The following is a 17,665-nucleotide window of genomic DNA, read 5'->3' as shown; positions in this document are numbered from 1 at the left end:
TCACCTTGTGTCCAACTTTGGTAAGTTGTCCAAGGTTGATGATATTGCTACACAGTCTTGGAATGTAGTAGACCTCCTGCAACAGCCACTGGTCACCATTCTTGCAGCTGAACATGACAGACCCTAAGCCCATGATTTGTACCATGGAGCCATCCCCGAATTTCACCTTGCCAATGGCACCTTCATCCAGCTCTCTGAACTTCTCTTTGTCACCGATCATGTGATTACTAGCCCCATTGTCCAGGTACCAGACCTCAGAACTGGAGCTTCCCTCCGTGGTGTCACACAGTTCTGGCTTTAACTTCTCCTCATTCAACAGCACGACTCCTCGCTGGTGCTGCTATTCTTGTGCTGGCTCTTCTGACCACGAGTAGCAGGACCAGCTCGATGTCGTCAGCACGAGTGAGATGTGTCTCCTCTTTCTGCTTCTTCGGTGCCTTGCACTCGTTCGCATAATACCCCATCTTGTAGCAGTTGTAGCACTTGATGTGGCTCTTGTTGCAGCGACTACCACCCGAGCCGTTCTCCTCGTCATTGTGCGACATCCCGCAGCGACCACCTCTGCCACGGCCTCTGTTGCGTCCATGACCACCCCGACCACGGTTGCTGCTATCTGCAGGAGAATGGTATTTGCCCTTGATGCTTGATGAGGAGTTGCCACCATCCTTCTTCTGCCGTGCCTGCCACTCGGCCTGAGTGAACATGAGCTGGCTGTCACCGATGCTATTGCCACCGAATGCACACGGGTGAGTACGTTCTTCAAACGCTTTAAGCCGCCCCATGGCCTCCTCGAATGACATCTTGTCGAGGTCGTAGAACTGCTCGATCATGGTGATCACACATAGGAATCGATCTGGCACGGTGTCGAATAACTTTTTGACCAATGCAGTGTTGTCGAGCGTCTCCCCTAGGTTTGCATACCTGATGGACATGCTATTGAGCCTTCCAGTGTACTGGTCCAGGCTCTCTCCCTCCTGCATATGCATGGTGTTGAAGTCGCTCTTCAACGTTAGAAGCTGCTTGTTCTTGACGTGATCCGCGCTGACAAATCTTGTCTTGAGACAATCCCATACCTCCTTCGTAGTTTTTTTTCTTGCCACCTGCATCAGGAGATCCTCCGGGAGCGCTTGGAAGAGATGTGACATCGCCTTCTTGTCCTTCTTCTCGTCGATGGCCGCACCGGCCGCTGGCTCAACTACTTCCCAGACGCCTTGATCTTCCATCATCGCCTGCATGCGAATCACCCAGCTTGTGTAGTTTGTCGCCGTCAACTACGGGTACAGGAACGGCCTATTGCCGCTCTCCCGTGCCACATCGCCCTGAGAAACAATCAACATCTTCACAAGTTAGTGCTGCGTCCTACCAGCTCTGATACCAGATGTTGGGTCCGACCACTGGATCATGAGCACGACCACTCCTGATTCGCGACAATGCAAGCGACCAGGCTCCTCGATCACCCGAGCGACCAGAAGGAGCGACTAGTCGTACGTACTCGACCATGACTAGTCTGGCTATCTACAGTGTACGTGCTGCTCCCGATCACGTCGATTGACCAGCAACTCCTAAGTCGCATACTACTACTCAGCGAGAACGAAAATCAACAGAAACAAAACGTGAAGCTTTCTGAAGAAATTTTTGACTCTATTAACTTTTGATTTGCACGACTCTATATCTTTCTTAAAAAAATTAAAGATTACAACTTATATATATAGCGACCTGCTAATTCCGAATCCTAACACGAATTGTACCATCTTACGATCTGACTCCGACTCAGACTGTACACATACGAACGAACTCTTTGCTTATGCACCAGCGTGAAACGAGTCCAGAAGACCCACGATAAAGATTAAGTCCAACAAACGTTGGTGACGACGAGCACGAACACGATGAAGCAGAGCGCCGCGAGGATGAGTAACGCCGCGAGAAAGAGGTAGATCCAGAGGAGGAACGACGCACGGCAACAAGCGCCTGCGAGCGAATCAATCCGGTGGCGTGGTGGAGCCAGTGGGGAGGCGACATGCAGTGCACGACGGCGACACGGTCCGAGGGCAAAATCGGGTCCGGGCAACGGCAGGTGGCGGACATCATGGCGGTGAAGGAGGAGGTCCGCTGCACGACGGCCTCCCAAGGGACGAGGGAGCCACCGGAGTTGACCTCCGCCATCGCGTCGTCATCGAACAGAAAGGCGTGCCGCCCCACGATCTCTAGGTCCATGGATGAGGTGAGGCTTGCAGGTATCCGCCTCTGGTTCGATCGTTTCCGCGAGGTGATGAGCGCAACGGCCTGGCGACGGGTAGAACAAGCCAGCGGTGGGTGTACGGACCAGCGGGGGCGCCGAATCAAGCTGAGGCGTCGGGATGACAAAGAATACGCCGCAGCGGCGCAGTCCGACGAAGAGGACCGAACGCAGCGACTTGCCGATGCGGTCTGGTGAAGAAGACGCCCATGCGGCGTGGCCCGTCAAAGATTGCAGACCGACGACGAATCGAAGCTGAAGCGACGGCAGGACGAAACCTCGGTGGCAGATCCGAGTGGAGACAAGCCCGACTACCCGAGCACCGGTGCAGACCCGAGCAGAGCAACTTGCGAAGGTGGCCGACAGAGAAAAGCCAGTGGCATAAAGACCTAGATGAGGAAGGAGTCGAATGGAAGAGAAGCCGACGGGAAAAAATTAGGGTTTAGAGCGAGTTGCGGCACTTGAGTAGAAAAATCTAGCTTTAATACCATGTTAAAAATAATAATTTGTATTTAATAATAGCATTATAGCCCTAATAGAGCAATATATAAGTACATTAAAGAATACAGGAAAATAACTCTAATAACATATACATAGGACTCTATATTCCTAACATTTACAACCCAACAACTTCACCCAAAAAAACTCCCTGACTTCATGCCAAGAAAACACTTCAGTGAAGGTTGCTGAAATACCAATGTCATGGTTAGATTCATGTATTTACCAAGTATGGGGAAACTTGTCCAAACTTGAACAGACATTTCAGAGCATTCTGGATGAGGAGACCAGCAACAACACCCTGCAAGTACCACATATATCAGACAAAAGAAATATAAAACAGGAGTTATGATGAAGACTGAAGAAGAATCCTATTTAGGAGTTAAAGACTGCAATGCAATCTAACTTGGGGCTGTAGTGATCAATCATGAAATGCTTGATGCACTGCGTTAATTGCAGATGTTTCCAACAACGCAGAGAAAAATACAGGAGATGTTACAAAAATTAACGAAAATATGCATCAGTCCCAGATAAGGCTCTAGGCAGCTACGCAAAAATAGCAAAATTATCATCCGATTCAAGATTCCACATTGCAGTTGTTTCCAACAACACAAAGGAAAAAAAAACTGTATATGTTACAAAAATTAACGAATATATACAGTAATTTAACTATCATCTGATTCAAGCTTCCGCATTGCATTGAGAGCATTGTTATCTGATGCGACAATGACAAAGAAAACAAAATGGTACAAAAAAGATGTCTCACTCACCATTGTAGTTGGCAAAGAGGCAACACAAACGCCTTCTCACTTAAGTGTACGCTCGTCCACTCCAGATGCTACAACCTATAAGTAAAAGTAGTACAGACAAGTTAGCAAGATGGGATAGAGAAATAAAAATGAATTGTGACGGGCATTCATAGGGACATCTCTGTCAAGCAAGAACAACCACTGGAATTGCTGGAAATGGACGAACTGCCAATATGAATGCACATCCACAATACAGAAGTGTCAAATGCATAAGCGCACACCAGTAAGCAGTAGCAAATATAAGAACATACCAATGGAGGAGCGCATGCAAAACATGCAGTTTTACCAGGAACCAGCAGTTGTATATGACCAGAAACAGCATCTTCCGAGACACCTGATACATAAATATCTCATGTTACTTGCTGTCCACATTGATGATATTAATGTGAATAGAGAGACGTTTAGCATTGAATGAAGGAGAAGGTATATTAGAATTGGATAATTTCTTTTACTATGAATGCTATAAGGAATAAGAAAGTAACTCAGCAAGCTGTGTACATACTTGTTGCTGCAAGAGATTTAAGCTTGTCTGAGTAATTATATGGACTGCAATCAAAGGGCACAAATTTACACACTATTTTCCAAACCAATTATATAAAACAAAGACTTCAACTTCCATCCATAATCCTGCACAACTAGCTTGAGGCAGCCTTACAACAGTTTAACCAGTAGTGCGGTAGACCAGAATCCTAATAGAAATAGTTTTCCGATTAAATGTGTGCCTTGAGCAACTTGAGCAATGCCCAAGGGTTAACTCATAACCAAGGATAATGGTTGAAGTGTATTAACACGTGATAACCCAATGGGCATATCAGTGTAATACTATGAATTTAGGATACCCTAAAGTGCATCACAAAATTTCTAATGGAATAGAATGGTGGCATTAAAAAAATAGCTGGAGATAAGCATGATAAAATTTTTTAGCAATGTACTTTCCAAAGAGGTTCATTATCAATAAGTGGGAGTTATTAACTTACCGGACTCCATCCATGTCTGACCAAGCTCATTGCATGCCTAAAAAGCAGGCATAAAAAACAAATAAGAAATAACTCACCAATAAATGGCACAGAAATACATAGATATGCATGCAAAGTCAATCAGGCACAGGGAGGAGAGAGAGAGGCTGATATGGTTGATGAAGTTCTACAGATATTATAACCATGAAAACGTACTTTAATGTACTAATGTTCACTAATTCAGATTAGTGTGCAGACAAATCACCTGGTTCACAACCATACGAGCTTCATAGTTGTCAACACAGCTCAAAACAAGATCAACTCCAGTGCTACGCTTGTGCTAGCTCCAAGCTTTTAGACATGCCAAAAATGTTTCAAATCCTTTCACTGTAGTAATATTCAGTGAGTAGCTCTGCCGGAGAAAGAATAAGCCAACATCAGTTTTCCTGTAAGCAGGAGGAATACAATGTTATGTTACTCCACCCAAAGATTCAATCCACGCATTGTAAGGATGACATTTTTGCACTTCATGCAATGACCAACCAAATCAAAGCAGTGGAAACAAATAAAAGGAAACAATGCAAACTTAAGATTGAAATTTTGATTATGAGAGTCAGTTACTAATCTTAACACAATGTTATCTACTTTCCATTACTTATAATGCTTCCATCTTTAATTTCAAAGCCTAGCTTTAATCACTTCTACCAAAACTTAAGATTGTACTGAATTTGAAATAATTAGTTCAATGAAGGAGAAGAGCTAACAGATATGAGCTATGTGGCTCCTTACATAATTAGCACATTGATCACTGATCAGACTGAATCTGGACATAGTTCTCACCTCCAACACAACATCAGGATTTAGTCCGGAAAGTGTCTGTACAGCAGCGTCTGTTTTGGTCATTCCAACCTAACATTAGCACATTGATTACATATGAGTAACAGTCTGATTTGGATTATGTTCTTGCAGAGCAGTAAGTATAAATAGTTCGACAAAACAACATTTTAGAGGCAAAACAACCGACCACAGAGTACGAAAAAAGGCAGTGGGAAGCATTATGCACATAAACATATCAGCCTGGTTGTTTACCTGGTCTGGACGGAAGAACAACCTATTCATGTTAGCCAACTCAACTGTATCATAGTCGTACAACAAGAGGCGTCCAATTCCACATCCAGTGAGCATCTCCGCAGTAACACTGCCAACACCACCTATACCCTGTGGAGCATATGGCAATGAGTTAAAAGCTTTTTTCCAGATTCGGAATTCTTACACACTCTTGTAGATCGACTGAATCTTTTCAGGTATGATTTTCCCCTTTTTCTTTTTCTTTTCTTTTCTTTTTGGTGCTGGAGCTTTGAATCTTCTGATCAAAGTAATGCCAACATACAAAAATAACAAGAAATATGTTCGAAACACGTATTATCACTACATTTTCCTTATTAGACATGACCATGTCACCATGATGGGTAGCGGAGCCAGTATAGGGAACTTGTACAGTCCAGGTCCATGCCGATTTTGAGCTTCAGAATCCGATGTAATCAAACTAAAGCAAATCAGTTCCAACTTCCAACGCAAGAGCAGGCAAGAGAAAACTTCCAATGCAAGAGCAGGAAAGAAATGGCGCTTACCACGATGGCGACGGAGTAGTCCCGGATGCGCTCGTAATTATCGACGACACCCATCCTCTGCAGCGCCATGAGCCGGTTGTATGGGTTGCTGTCCACTACCTCCGCGCTCATGTCCTGCACCCCCGAATTCCGCCCGTACGCAGTGAGATTCACAAGTTCCACATACTTAGGTACCCTCGACGTGGAAATCGGCGTCAGATCAATCGTACCTTGATCTTGGATCGGGCAGCGGCGGCGCCGGGTTGATCATCGCCACTACCCGCTCTCGCATCTAGCAACCGGAAGCAGAACGAGGGACAGGGAGGGAGAGGTCAGGAATCTGGGATACCGCGGGCAAAAATTTAAAAATAGATAACATACATGAACGTATTTATTAAGATAACATATCAACGTATTTATTAAGATAACATATCAACGTATTTACATTTTTAGCATCCGTATTTAACACATTATTTACCGGAAAACGATTTCCGGTACACCGTACCCCGAAAATACACAGGCCCGATCATATTCGGCACACGGTGTGCCGAATATCAATCGTATTCGGCACACGGAATGCATATTTGGCACACGGTATGCCTAATATGATGCCGGCGTGTTGTGATTTCATGTAATTGTCAACTTTCAATAAAATTTGTAATTATTTGCTAATTTAAATGTACATTTCAAAATTCCTAATTTACCATGCATGTAGTCTCTAAGGCAATGGACAGTCTTAACACTTAGGTATGTTTGAACATGCACAAATTAAAATGTAGTAGTGGTAATATTCTCCCTTGTATTATTGATCATCTCAAGATGGTGGTGGAAAGTGACGACGTAAATTAGCAGAAGAATGCTAGTTGTGTTAGTTAAGGCTATCAATGTAAGATGATTATCGTCTACGAGGAGATAATTGAAAGTTGTGAGGATGGGTATAAGCAAATCTATCATCATCTTCACGGTCATCAGTGTCCTTCGGATATGGAGGTCTCGGAAGGAGGGGTCGTTGTGGCATGAAATCGTCGTCCTCGTCGTCATCTTGAGCTATCACGGTAGGAGCACATCCTATTTACTTGTTGGTTGTACGTCATGTCGATGTGGTGTGTGAACGTCCTCTTGCAATGTTCGTTGAACCTTCTCCTGTATTATTACTAGAACGTCAAGGCACTTCCGCTTCACATATATAAGGTGGAAGGTTGTAGATATATAGTCACGTGCCAAGTGCTATGACTACTGCTCATTTTGCTAAAAGGATATGTCCCGTCTGTACTCAACCTGAACCTTGTATTCCTCATGTCATGTGTGAATGCCTTATTGTATTTTCTATCTACATTCCTCCATTGCCCATCAGTGAGGTATCTGAGCATTCCGTCTTTCTTGCGTTCTTTGGTATGTCATCTCATCAATTGGGCATGTCTTTTGCTCACAAAGAATCACTTCAAACAAGGAACTATCGGGAAATATCACACCACCTTAGCGAGGGGTCTTTTCTTCTTACAGTTCACCCTCACATCATCATCATTGTTGCACTACTTGTACTGTGATGCTTCGCACACCAGACATGCATCCAATTCTACAAAATCTTTGCGATACAATATGTAGTCATTTAGACATGCATGTGCTTGCTCTATTCCCAAACCTAACGGACATACAACTTGCTTGGCCTGGTATGGGGTTTCAGGCAATACATTCCCCTCTGGTAGCAAGCGACCCAAGAAACGTAACAACTAGTTGAAGCTTTTATCGGACCAACTGTTGCTAGCCTTCAATTATAGCAGTTTTAGCACTGTATGCAGCTTTATGTGCTCATCCTTACAGTTCAGGAATAAGGGTATTTTAGAATCCTCTATCATACGCTGGAACTTTTGATGTTGTCTCAGACTGGTGACTGTTGGGGAACGGGTTAGCAATGCTAGCCTAAAACAAAATTTTCTACCATATTCACCCAAATAATCGTGCAAGTAGGAGATCATAGATGTTACCACTTGACGTGCAGTGTAGCGAAAGAAGAGTTAGAGTAGACTGATCCAACATCGTGCGCATCAAACTCCTCGAACAATTTCTCAATCTGGTCCACGACCAGCCCCGCGCAGGTGGTCACACTCCTCAACCAACTCTGAGTAGGTGGTCATGCTCCTCGACCAGTTCTCGACCAGCCACTGAGCAGATCTGTTGGGTCGTCAACAAGCTTCGAGTGGTCACATCACGCTCCACGACCAGTTCCTTGACCGGCCACTGAGCAGATCTATCGCGTCGTCGACCAGCTCCGAGTGGTCGTGTCACGCTTCGCGACCAGCGCTGAGCAAGTATATCGACTAGCCGAGTAGGTCCTTGACCAGCCGAGCAGTAGTGTTAAGATCTACATGCCAAGGAGATCAGCGCTGCAATATCAGAAGTGCCTCTACGATATCTACACATACTGGGGGAATCACCAAGTGCCGATGTGCTAGCATTGCATGCATGGCTAGGGTTTTAAGAGATCGTGTGGAGGGTTGTGGCTAGGGTTTTGGAGTAGTTCTCTCCCGCACGACCCATCCCACGCCTCTCCTTATATAGAGCTCGCTAATGGGCTCCCACTTTGGAAGCCCTTTAGGACTCTAACACCACATGGATCACAATGCAATCAAACCCATAAATTCAATTCGCATGTTTTGTTCTAACCCATTAAGTGTGTGACCCGTTAGATTCATGTACAAATGGCTACGACTCCGAAATGCTTTCCAAACTGAAGTTAATAGTGGTCCCTAGCAGGACATGTTGACTCTCAAGTATACATAAAGATTATATCGACTGAACCTTGATATACACATGCACTGATCCTTTCACCTCACGATACCAGTCAAGCTCAAGATGAGATACGTGTCACCCTTATGATAGTTGGACCATTCACTCGATCAAGTAGTGGATTCATCATGATTAACTCTTTAATCATATTGGCATGACCATGCACTTTCTCAATCTAACTACCTCGAGGGGGTCAGAGATATCTCTCCCGTTATCAAGGTGGGGCAAATTTCATCTTGATAGCTTACACCCCATGGTATGTTTCATGATAAATCCAAAAGCTACATTTATGACTACTCAGTTACGGAACATTATTTGGTAGCCCCAAAGTATGTCACTACATATTTTGGGAATCAATGACGATCTTAGATCTAAGGATCCTATAGGTGCACCATCTGAGATAACAATTGATGGCACATCAAAAATAATAATCTCAGTAGTATCTCAAAGTGGGTCTATCCAACATCATGTTCTCTAACATTAATGTCCACATTATTGATTCGGCATCTCTATACCTACGACCCGTGAAATGTAATCATCAATCAATACATGTGCTGATCTTATGAATCATCCTAATGATATGTGACTAGGGATCAAATCAGAATAACATCATGATATAATCAAAGAGTTCCACGAATAAGTCACATACTTACTAATCAATGTAAATGATAGTCATCCAAAGAATAACACATTATTCATAAGTACATGAACATATATGTGTGATACAATCATCTATATGATTGCCTCTAGAGCATATCACCTTCAATCTCCCACTTACACTAGAGTCTCATGTGCGTCTCATGCTTGAGCCGCGGGAGTGGCTTTGTCAACGGATCAGAAATATTCAAATCTGTGGGTACCTTGCATTTCTTTATGTCACCTTGATCTAAAATCTCTCGAATGAGGTGATAGCACCACAATATGTGCTTGGACTTCTTATGGGACCTAGGTTCTTTGGGTTGCGCAATGGCTCTACTATTATCACAATAGAGATCCATTGGACTAGAAGAACTAGGCACCACACCTAACTCTGAAACAAACTTTTTGATCAAAACAACCTCCTTTGTAGCTTCAGAAGCTGTGATATACTCGGCCTCCGTCATGGAATCGGGCACTGTTTCTTGCTTGGAACTCTTCCAACTCACTACTCCTCCATTGAGATAGAACACAAAACCAGATTGCGATCTCTAATCGTCCTTGTCAGTTTGGAAGCTAGCATCAGTGTAACCATTTACAACGAGCTCCTCCTCACCTCCATAGACTAGGAACATATCCATAGTTCTTCTTAAGTACTTGAGGATATTATTTACAGTTACCCAGTGACCTTCACCCGAGTTTGATTAGTATCTACTCGTAACACTTAGAGCATAGGAAATATCTGGACGTGTATAAAGCATGACATATATGATGGACCCGATAGTAGAAGCATACGAGATCACACTCATTCGCTCGAGCTCATCAGTGGTCAAAGGACACTGACTCTTGTTGAGAGTGATGCCATGCGACATTGGACGTGTACAAAGCATGACATACATGATAAACCTTTCTTGGAATCTTGCACATTGAACCTTTTCAATACCATGTCGATGTATGTACTATGGCTTAATCCGATTAGCCTTCTTGACCTATCTCTATAGATCTTTATGCCTAATATGTATGATGCCTCTCCTAGATCTTTTATTGAGAAACTTTTTCGTAACAAAGATTTAACAACATCAAGCATTGGAATATCATTTCCGATCAACAATATGTCATCTACATATAAGACCAGAAACACAATTGTGCTCCCACTAGACTTTTTGTAAACACAAGGCTCTTCTTTATTCTTGATGAAACCAAACCCTTTGATCACTTCATCAAAATGAAGATTCCAACTCCGAGAAGCTTGCTTGCATGTCTTCCTAGCATTTTTCGGATCAACAAAACCTTCAAGTTGTGTCATGTACACATCCTCTCTTAGGTTTCCATTAAGGAAAGTCGTTTTGACATCCATCTGCCATATCTCATAGTCATAATAGGTGACAATTGCTAGGATGATCCGGATAGACTTTACCATTATGACGGACAAAAATGTTTCATCGTAATCAACACCTCGAATTTTTCTGAAACCTTTCGCCACCAATCGTGCCTTATAGATGTGAACATTTCCATCAATGTCTATCTTTTTCTTAAAAATCTATTTGCACTCAACTACTTTAACACCATTAGGTGGATCAACCAAGTTCCATACTTGATTATCGTGCATGGATTCGGATCTCATGGCTCCAAGCCATCTCTCAAAGTCTGGTCCCACCACAGCTTCCGAGTATGTCTTAGGTTCATCATTGTCCAACAATAATATATTGTGCTACTCCATGGTTAGGAACATAAACCTCTTAGGTGCGCGATTGACCCTTTTCGACCGACGTGGGGCTGATGTCTCCACAATATGTTCTCCACATCATCAGTTGTGGTTTAGTAGGAGCTGAAATATTTTCTGATGGTTCCTGAATCTCTTCGAGTTGCACCGCGCTCCCACTAACGTTCCTCGAGAGAAACTCTTTCTCCAGAAAGATACCATTCCGGGCAACAAACACTTTGCCTTCTTTCCAACTATAGAAATAATATCCTTTGGTTTCCCTAGGATACCTCACAAAGAATCACTTATCAGATTTGGGAGTGAGCTGATTAGACATCAAATGTTTTACATAGGCCTCACAACCCCAGATCTTAAGGAGAGACAACCTGGGATGCTTCTTGGTCCATATCTCATATGGTGTCTTCTCTACAACCTTAGATGGAACCCTATTTAAAGTGAATGTAGCAGTTTCTAGAGCGTATCTCCAAAAGGATAATGAAAGATCAGATTGGCTCATCATGGACCAGACCATATCCAATGAAGTCTGGTTCCTCCGTTCAGACATTCCATTCCATTGAAGCATCCCCGGCAGAGTCAACTGCGAAACAATTCCACATTGCTTTAGATGATTACCAAACTCATGGCTCAAATACTCACCTCCATGATCAGATCACAAAAATTTAATTGTCTTGCCAAGTTGATTTTGTACTTCATTCTAAATATAGAGAAATCTAACAGATAAATCTAAGTACAAATATAATGTAGATGAACCTACTTACCGAGATAATGTATACCTAAAATAGATTAGCTTAAATTCACTATGTCACTTGGAGCTTTAGCTCCTTCAAAATTCATCAACATGTAACAAGTACTGATTTTCAAAATCTAGAGCAATCTAACAAGTAAAATGTAGATGAACTTACTAACCTTAGAGCACCTAGGTCATGTGGATTTCACCAAACTTTGAAGCCTCGCCGCAAAGAGCCACCAAGCAGAGCATAGCTCCTCTGTTATGCTTGGTCTCGGGGATAGAACAACTATATACTATGACACATCACTGTTGGTCCATGACACCAATCGGTAGTTGTTTGGATCGAGTTCCCAGACAAGGTGGACCTTCGGATACGGAGATATCGAAGGGCCCTCAGAGTGACACGTACTGGAGGTGGAACAGTTTTTTGATACCCCTTCTGGTTACACTGTGACTCTATTTATAGCCCGTACCCGGCGACCACAGGTGCCGTTTACACATCTTACCCCCTAACCTGCTACATTCCCGGAATATCCAGGGGCATTATGGTACAAATGAGCATGATCGCATAATTACAGCAGTACCCAGGGCGACCGTAGTTGGGCCCACTGTGCCGAGGTGGTTCATCCCTTCGAAGGGCGCTGAAGCCTCCTTCGCCCGGACGCACGTCGGATAGCCTTCGCCCCCTGGCGAAGGTCAGCTCACGTCTTTGCCTGCTCCGAACGATGCGGAATGCAAACCCGGGCTTCGCCCGTCAGTCGAAGGTCATGAGCCTTCGTCTTCGCTGGTTCGGGAACTCGAAGATGCGAGCGTGCCTGCACCCTTCGACCAACGTTGCTGCACAATCTTCACCGCTGATAGATGAATTCCCTGCAACAAAAGCACAATGGCTATCACGCAGCATCTCCAGTAGACTTCGCGGTTCCCTTCGAGGTAGGGGTGGCGGGAGATGATCCCCAACAGTAGCCCCCTACTGGCAAGGTTTATCTTCGATAGGCCGAGCCTGTAGCCTTCGAGATATCTCAACGCCATCCCCTTCGGCCTGTCGAAGTATACTAGGTTCAATGCATGCCGTTGAGTTTTGTTGTCGTATATTAATTTTTTTTCTTGGACAAACTGCTCCTTGGTAGCTACCGAACGATCTCTGTAACTGCTCGCATTTAATGTTCTTGATGTATGCCTAAGCATGGTTTTCGGTGCTGGTTCAATTTTCGATGCGGGCAATTGTAACCGCCACCGCCTCACCCTATAAATATCGGGCCGCTTTCAAAAATTTTCACTGCGCCTTTGCTAAAGTTGTTGCTCTTGTACATAGTCGACTAAATTTTTTTGAGCGTTCTAGAAGAAGCCCCCGGTTCTCATCTCTCTGCGCGACCTGCTGTTGAAGGCACTCCTTGGACTAGATGGCACCGAAGCTTCGATCCTCCCGACCGAAGACTTACTGGATCGGGCAATCCAAAGTGGACGGCGAAGTTTTGGGCGGCCTTGTGAGAGAAGGTTTAATCAGCGATGTTTCGAAAGTTCGGCTTCCTTGCGACGAGATGTGATTAAAGTTTTGAAACTGTTCGAAGTCTATTTGCATCAACTGACCCCCAACGCCATAGTGAGAATGGGTCTCTTCGCCTGGGCAGCTCGCTCGGAGGGTGTGAAGGCGTCCGCAAGGGCCTTCGCCGCCACGCACCAACTGCACCACCAACCGAAGCCAGTCTTTGCCCGCGGAGTGCAGAGCGAGGCTCACTACGGGTGCTTGAACTTCGCATATCGCGCCAGGCTATCTACGCCCATCGTGGTGTACAAGAACAAGTGGCCTAGCGACTGGACCCAGTGGTGGTTCTACCACAAAGTGGACGCCGAAGAATATCTTGTATCAAGATGCAAAGAAGTAAGGGGAAACCGCGTGCCAGATGTGCGGCTAAAGTCATCGCAGCAAACGGCCCTTGAGGCCTTCGCCAGGTGCGCGAAATATCTTTCGACTCGCGACTTGGTAGAAGATTTCATAGCTACCGGAGTCTAGCCCCTGAGCTGTGGTTGGGCTATTCCGGAGTTCGGGGACAAAGGGCCCAAGGGGCTCTGCCGGCCCCACCCTACTGTACACGGCTTCGCAGGTAATCTCTTGTCCGTAGCTGCTTACACAATTTGCATGTCCTTGCTTAACGGTTATGATATTTTCCAGATTTGTCAGTGGCTGAAGTAGAGGCCAAGGCTATAATGTTTGTCGGCAAGTTCACACCAGGCGAAGCGCAGCTCTGTGCCGACCAGGGCCTTATCCGAAGACTGAATAGAGTCTTTGAGTATCGAGGCCTATCCTATTCTGAACGGCCGAAGATCGCCGCCGTGCTGCAAAGTGGCGCGGGAGGTTCCCCAGCAGCAGACGCGGGCGAAGAGGCCGCCGCTGGCCCTTCAACGAAGAGGAAGCACTCCGAGCGATCGCCGAAGGGAGGCCGGACTAAGAAAGCTGTTGCCCTCCGGAAAAGGTCACGCAAAGCCGCACCTGAGGTTTTTCACGCAGAAACATCTCCGGAGGGTTCCGCTGCCTCGCGTGATATGGCCCGACGGGAAAGTTCCGAAGGCGCGCAGGAGGGCCAAGAGCCAAAATCATTGTTTTGCTCTCACGTCGATCTTCCAACATTGATACTGAGCGATGACGAGGAGTTGACACAGACGGGGGCGATACCCGAGGCCGCCACTCAGGAGGAGCCCGAAGCCAAGGGTACCGACAATGTTGAAGTGGTGGCGTACTCCTCGTCCTCTTCGCCTTCGAGCTCATCTTCTGAGACCGAAGAGTCGACGCCGAGTGCGCCCCGCCGCGGCGGGAAGGGTTTGATGGGCCTCGGCGGGCTGCTTGACGCGAAGGCCATTGCGCCTGAGGTGTTGCGACCTGCCGCTTTTGAGCCAAGTGCCGGGGAAGTTGGTGATACAAAGAAGATTTTTGGTACCTTCATCCTCCCTGAACTCGAAATTTCTCTCGCCCAAAAGTCCACCAATGAGCTGCTCGATGCCTCTGCTGTGGTTATTGCGAAGGTATATTGTTTATTTTCTTACATTATTATACTTGGTATTTTGCTGACTTGTGTTCGACGCTGCAGGCTTTGCTTCTATCGCGGGCTCAGCACAAGCAGGCTGAGAAATCTGAAGCTCGGGCCCGAAGCGCACACGAGCAGATTGACTTGCTACAAAAACGGGCAGAGAAAGCTGAAGGCCAAAAGCACGAGCTGTTGTGCCGAGCGAAGGATGCTGAATTGGGACTGGAACAGCTTGAAAAAGAGCTTAGCACCCTTTGCTCGGAGAAGCAGATTGCCGATAGCGAAGTAAGCTGCCTTCGCCTGAACTTACAGCCCTCTGAGGCGCAAGTGTGTAACTTGCAGGCACTTTGCGCATCAAAGAAGGATAAAGCGCAGCGGATGCAATCTGAATTAAGCGAGGCGAAGGCTTTTACCGATGATGCCCTTAATGTTATTAGGGAGCTCGAGCCGAAGGCAGTCGCCGCGTGCGAAGCAATCAGGCATACCTTCGAAGGTATTGGCGTCTCAGTGACTCCCCCATCAATAGAACTTGTCGGGCTGGGGGGACTTATAAGTTGGATCAACGAAACCAGTGGAAGCCTCCTTCCTGCCGTGCCACTTTACGGCGACTTCTGCGCGATGGTTGCCGCCCGAAGTCTCGTGCAGTCTGTCGAGTTGACGGGTTGTGACCATCATACTGCTCTCCAGAGGCCCTCCTTCCAGTACCCGGCGGATCTGTCGACCTCAGCCGTTACGAAGGCGTTGAAGAGCACCGCTCGATCATTCACCACCAACTATTGGTGCAAGCACGGCCATGAGCTTGCTCTTCGAGAAGCCGAAATGAACCGACAAAGGGTACGCTGAGTTACCTATTCTGTTATCTGGTCGAAGATTATAAATAAATTATGTGTAATCAAAATCTTCATTTTTTTTTTCAAGCCAAGGAGAGGGATGACCCCTCGTCGAAACCAACGACCACGGTAGCCGAAGATACTGGAAAGGTGGGCTGACTCAGCGCGAAGGGTCGTCTTGTTTTTGTTTTCGCTTTTGTGATTGACGATGTAACACATTGGTTGTGTAATATATCTTATATTTACATCGATGTATTATTGACTTTCTGCGCTCCCTGCACAGGTCCTTCCTTCGAACACTGCGCAGGTAGCCAAAGAAGCTGTCCCTTTGACAATGATGAGGGACAATTTTTATGTGTCTTGGTCTTGCTGGGAATCATTTCACCGTCACCATGCCGATATCGAGCTGGAGCGGTATTGGCATGCGAAGTGTAGGTCATATGATGATATGAATGCAAGGACAAAAGCTTTTTGGAAATCCCTTAGTCCTTCGACGCTAGCTAGTCACCGACCTGAACGGGACCTGCACCGTATAACGAGGGGAGACGTCGAAGGCACATCGGCGCTCCTTGAGCCAAAGATTGAGCCTCAAGACGAAGAGCCAGTTTTGCGCCGACCGCAATTTTGCTATCGCCGTGGTCCCTCTTCGCAAGTAGTAAGGCGCAACGGTGGCGACGATGATGTCCGTATGTCCCCATCATATTCGACTCAAGTTGGGCCCCCCTGGCCCCAAGGACGCATTTTCACGTCAGCGAAGGCATTGCTTTTCAATTTTCTTTCAGTCATTGGTATAAGGATTTTGTTGATCCAGATGTTGATGACCATGCGGAATAAATTGGTTTTGCATTACAACTTGTTCTTTTGTTACACTTTAGCGACATGGCGCCCGAAGCGTTGTCTGTGATTTGAGACATTCCAAATCTTATGTGGGTAGGGGCTTCGGACTCGACGTACCGAGCGACGCCGTTCCCCCGACTTTTGCCGTAGTTTCCTGCGATTGCATAGTACTTGTGTTATGTATTTTTTGTAAAACGTCGTTCCCCCCCCCCCCCCCCCGACTTTTAGTCGCCAGGTAACTTCGGCCTGTAGAGATTTGGTTTCTTTTTAGTTCGACGCGGGGGCAGGCACTCTTAGCCCCCGACTTTTTGCTTCGAAGGTTTGATTTTCCTTCGTCGTGGGGGCAGGCACTCTTAGCCCTTGACTTTTTCGTGAAGTGCACTGCCGTTTCGTCGGTCAAGCGACACTTCGTTTTTACTCCCGAAGGTATGTTTTTCCTTCGGTGCGGGGGCAGGCACTCTTAGCCCCCGACTTTTTCGCGAAGTGCGCTACCGTTTCGCCGGTCAAGCGACACTTCGTTTTTACTCCCGAAGGTATGTTTTTCCTTCGGTGCGGGGGCAAGCACTCTTAGCCCCCGACTTTTTCGCGAAGTGCGCTGCCGTTTCGCCGGTCAAGCGACACTTCATTTTTACTCCCGAAGGTATGTTTTTCCTTCGGTGTGGGGGCATGCACTCTTAGCCCCCGACTTTTTCGCGAAGTGCGCTGCCGTTTCGCCGGTCAAGCGACACTTCGTTTTTACTCCCGAAGGTATGTTTTTCCTTCGGTGCGGGGGCAGGCACTCTTAGCCCCCGACTTTTTCGCGAAGTGCGCTGTCGTTTCGCCGGTCAAGCGACACTTCATTTTTACTCCCGAAGGTTTTTTTTTTCTTCGGTGCGGGGGTAGGCACTCTTAGCCCCCGACTTTTTCGCGAAGTGCGCTGCCGTTTCGACGGTCAAGCGACACTTCATTTTTACTCCCAAAGGTTTGTTTTTCCTTCGGTGCAGGGGCAGG

The 17,665-nt window shown here is 46.1% G+C and overlaps 1 protein-coding gene and 1 pseudogene across 1 annotated transcript; both read right to left on the bottom strand.

Moving 5' to 3' along the window:
* Window positions 1-308: 308 nt before the first annotated feature.
* Window positions 309-1,226, bottom strand: LOC133917878 (uncharacterized). Its single transcript, XM_062361706.1, has one exon. The coding sequence runs from the start codon at window positions 1,224-1,226 to the stop codon at window positions 309-311; it is 918 nt and encodes a 305-aa protein (XP_062217690.1).
* A 1,491-nt stretch (window positions 1,227-2,717) lies between these two features.
* Window positions 2,718-6,401, bottom strand: LOC133917877 (ubiquitin-like modifier-activating enzyme 5; annotated as a pseudogene).
* Between the last annotated feature and the right edge of the window lie 11,264 nt (window positions 6,402-17,665).

The sequence above is a fragment of the Phragmites australis genome, chromosome 5 (genome assembly GCF_958298935.1).
Source record: "Phragmites australis chromosome 5, lpPhrAust1.1, whole genome shotgun sequence".
NCBI classification, from domain to species: domain Eukaryota; kingdom Viridiplantae; phylum Streptophyta; class Magnoliopsida; order Poales; family Poaceae; genus Phragmites; species Phragmites australis.
Note: the sequence above shows the minus strand (reverse complement) of the source record. Positions and strands in the feature narration are given on the sequence as shown.

Excerpts from the sequence above, each read along its gene's own strand:
- LOC133917878 (XM_062361706.1), bottom strand. The coding sequence starts at position 1,226 with ATGATGGAAGATCAAGGCGTCTGGGAAGTAGTTGAGCCAGCGGCCGGT.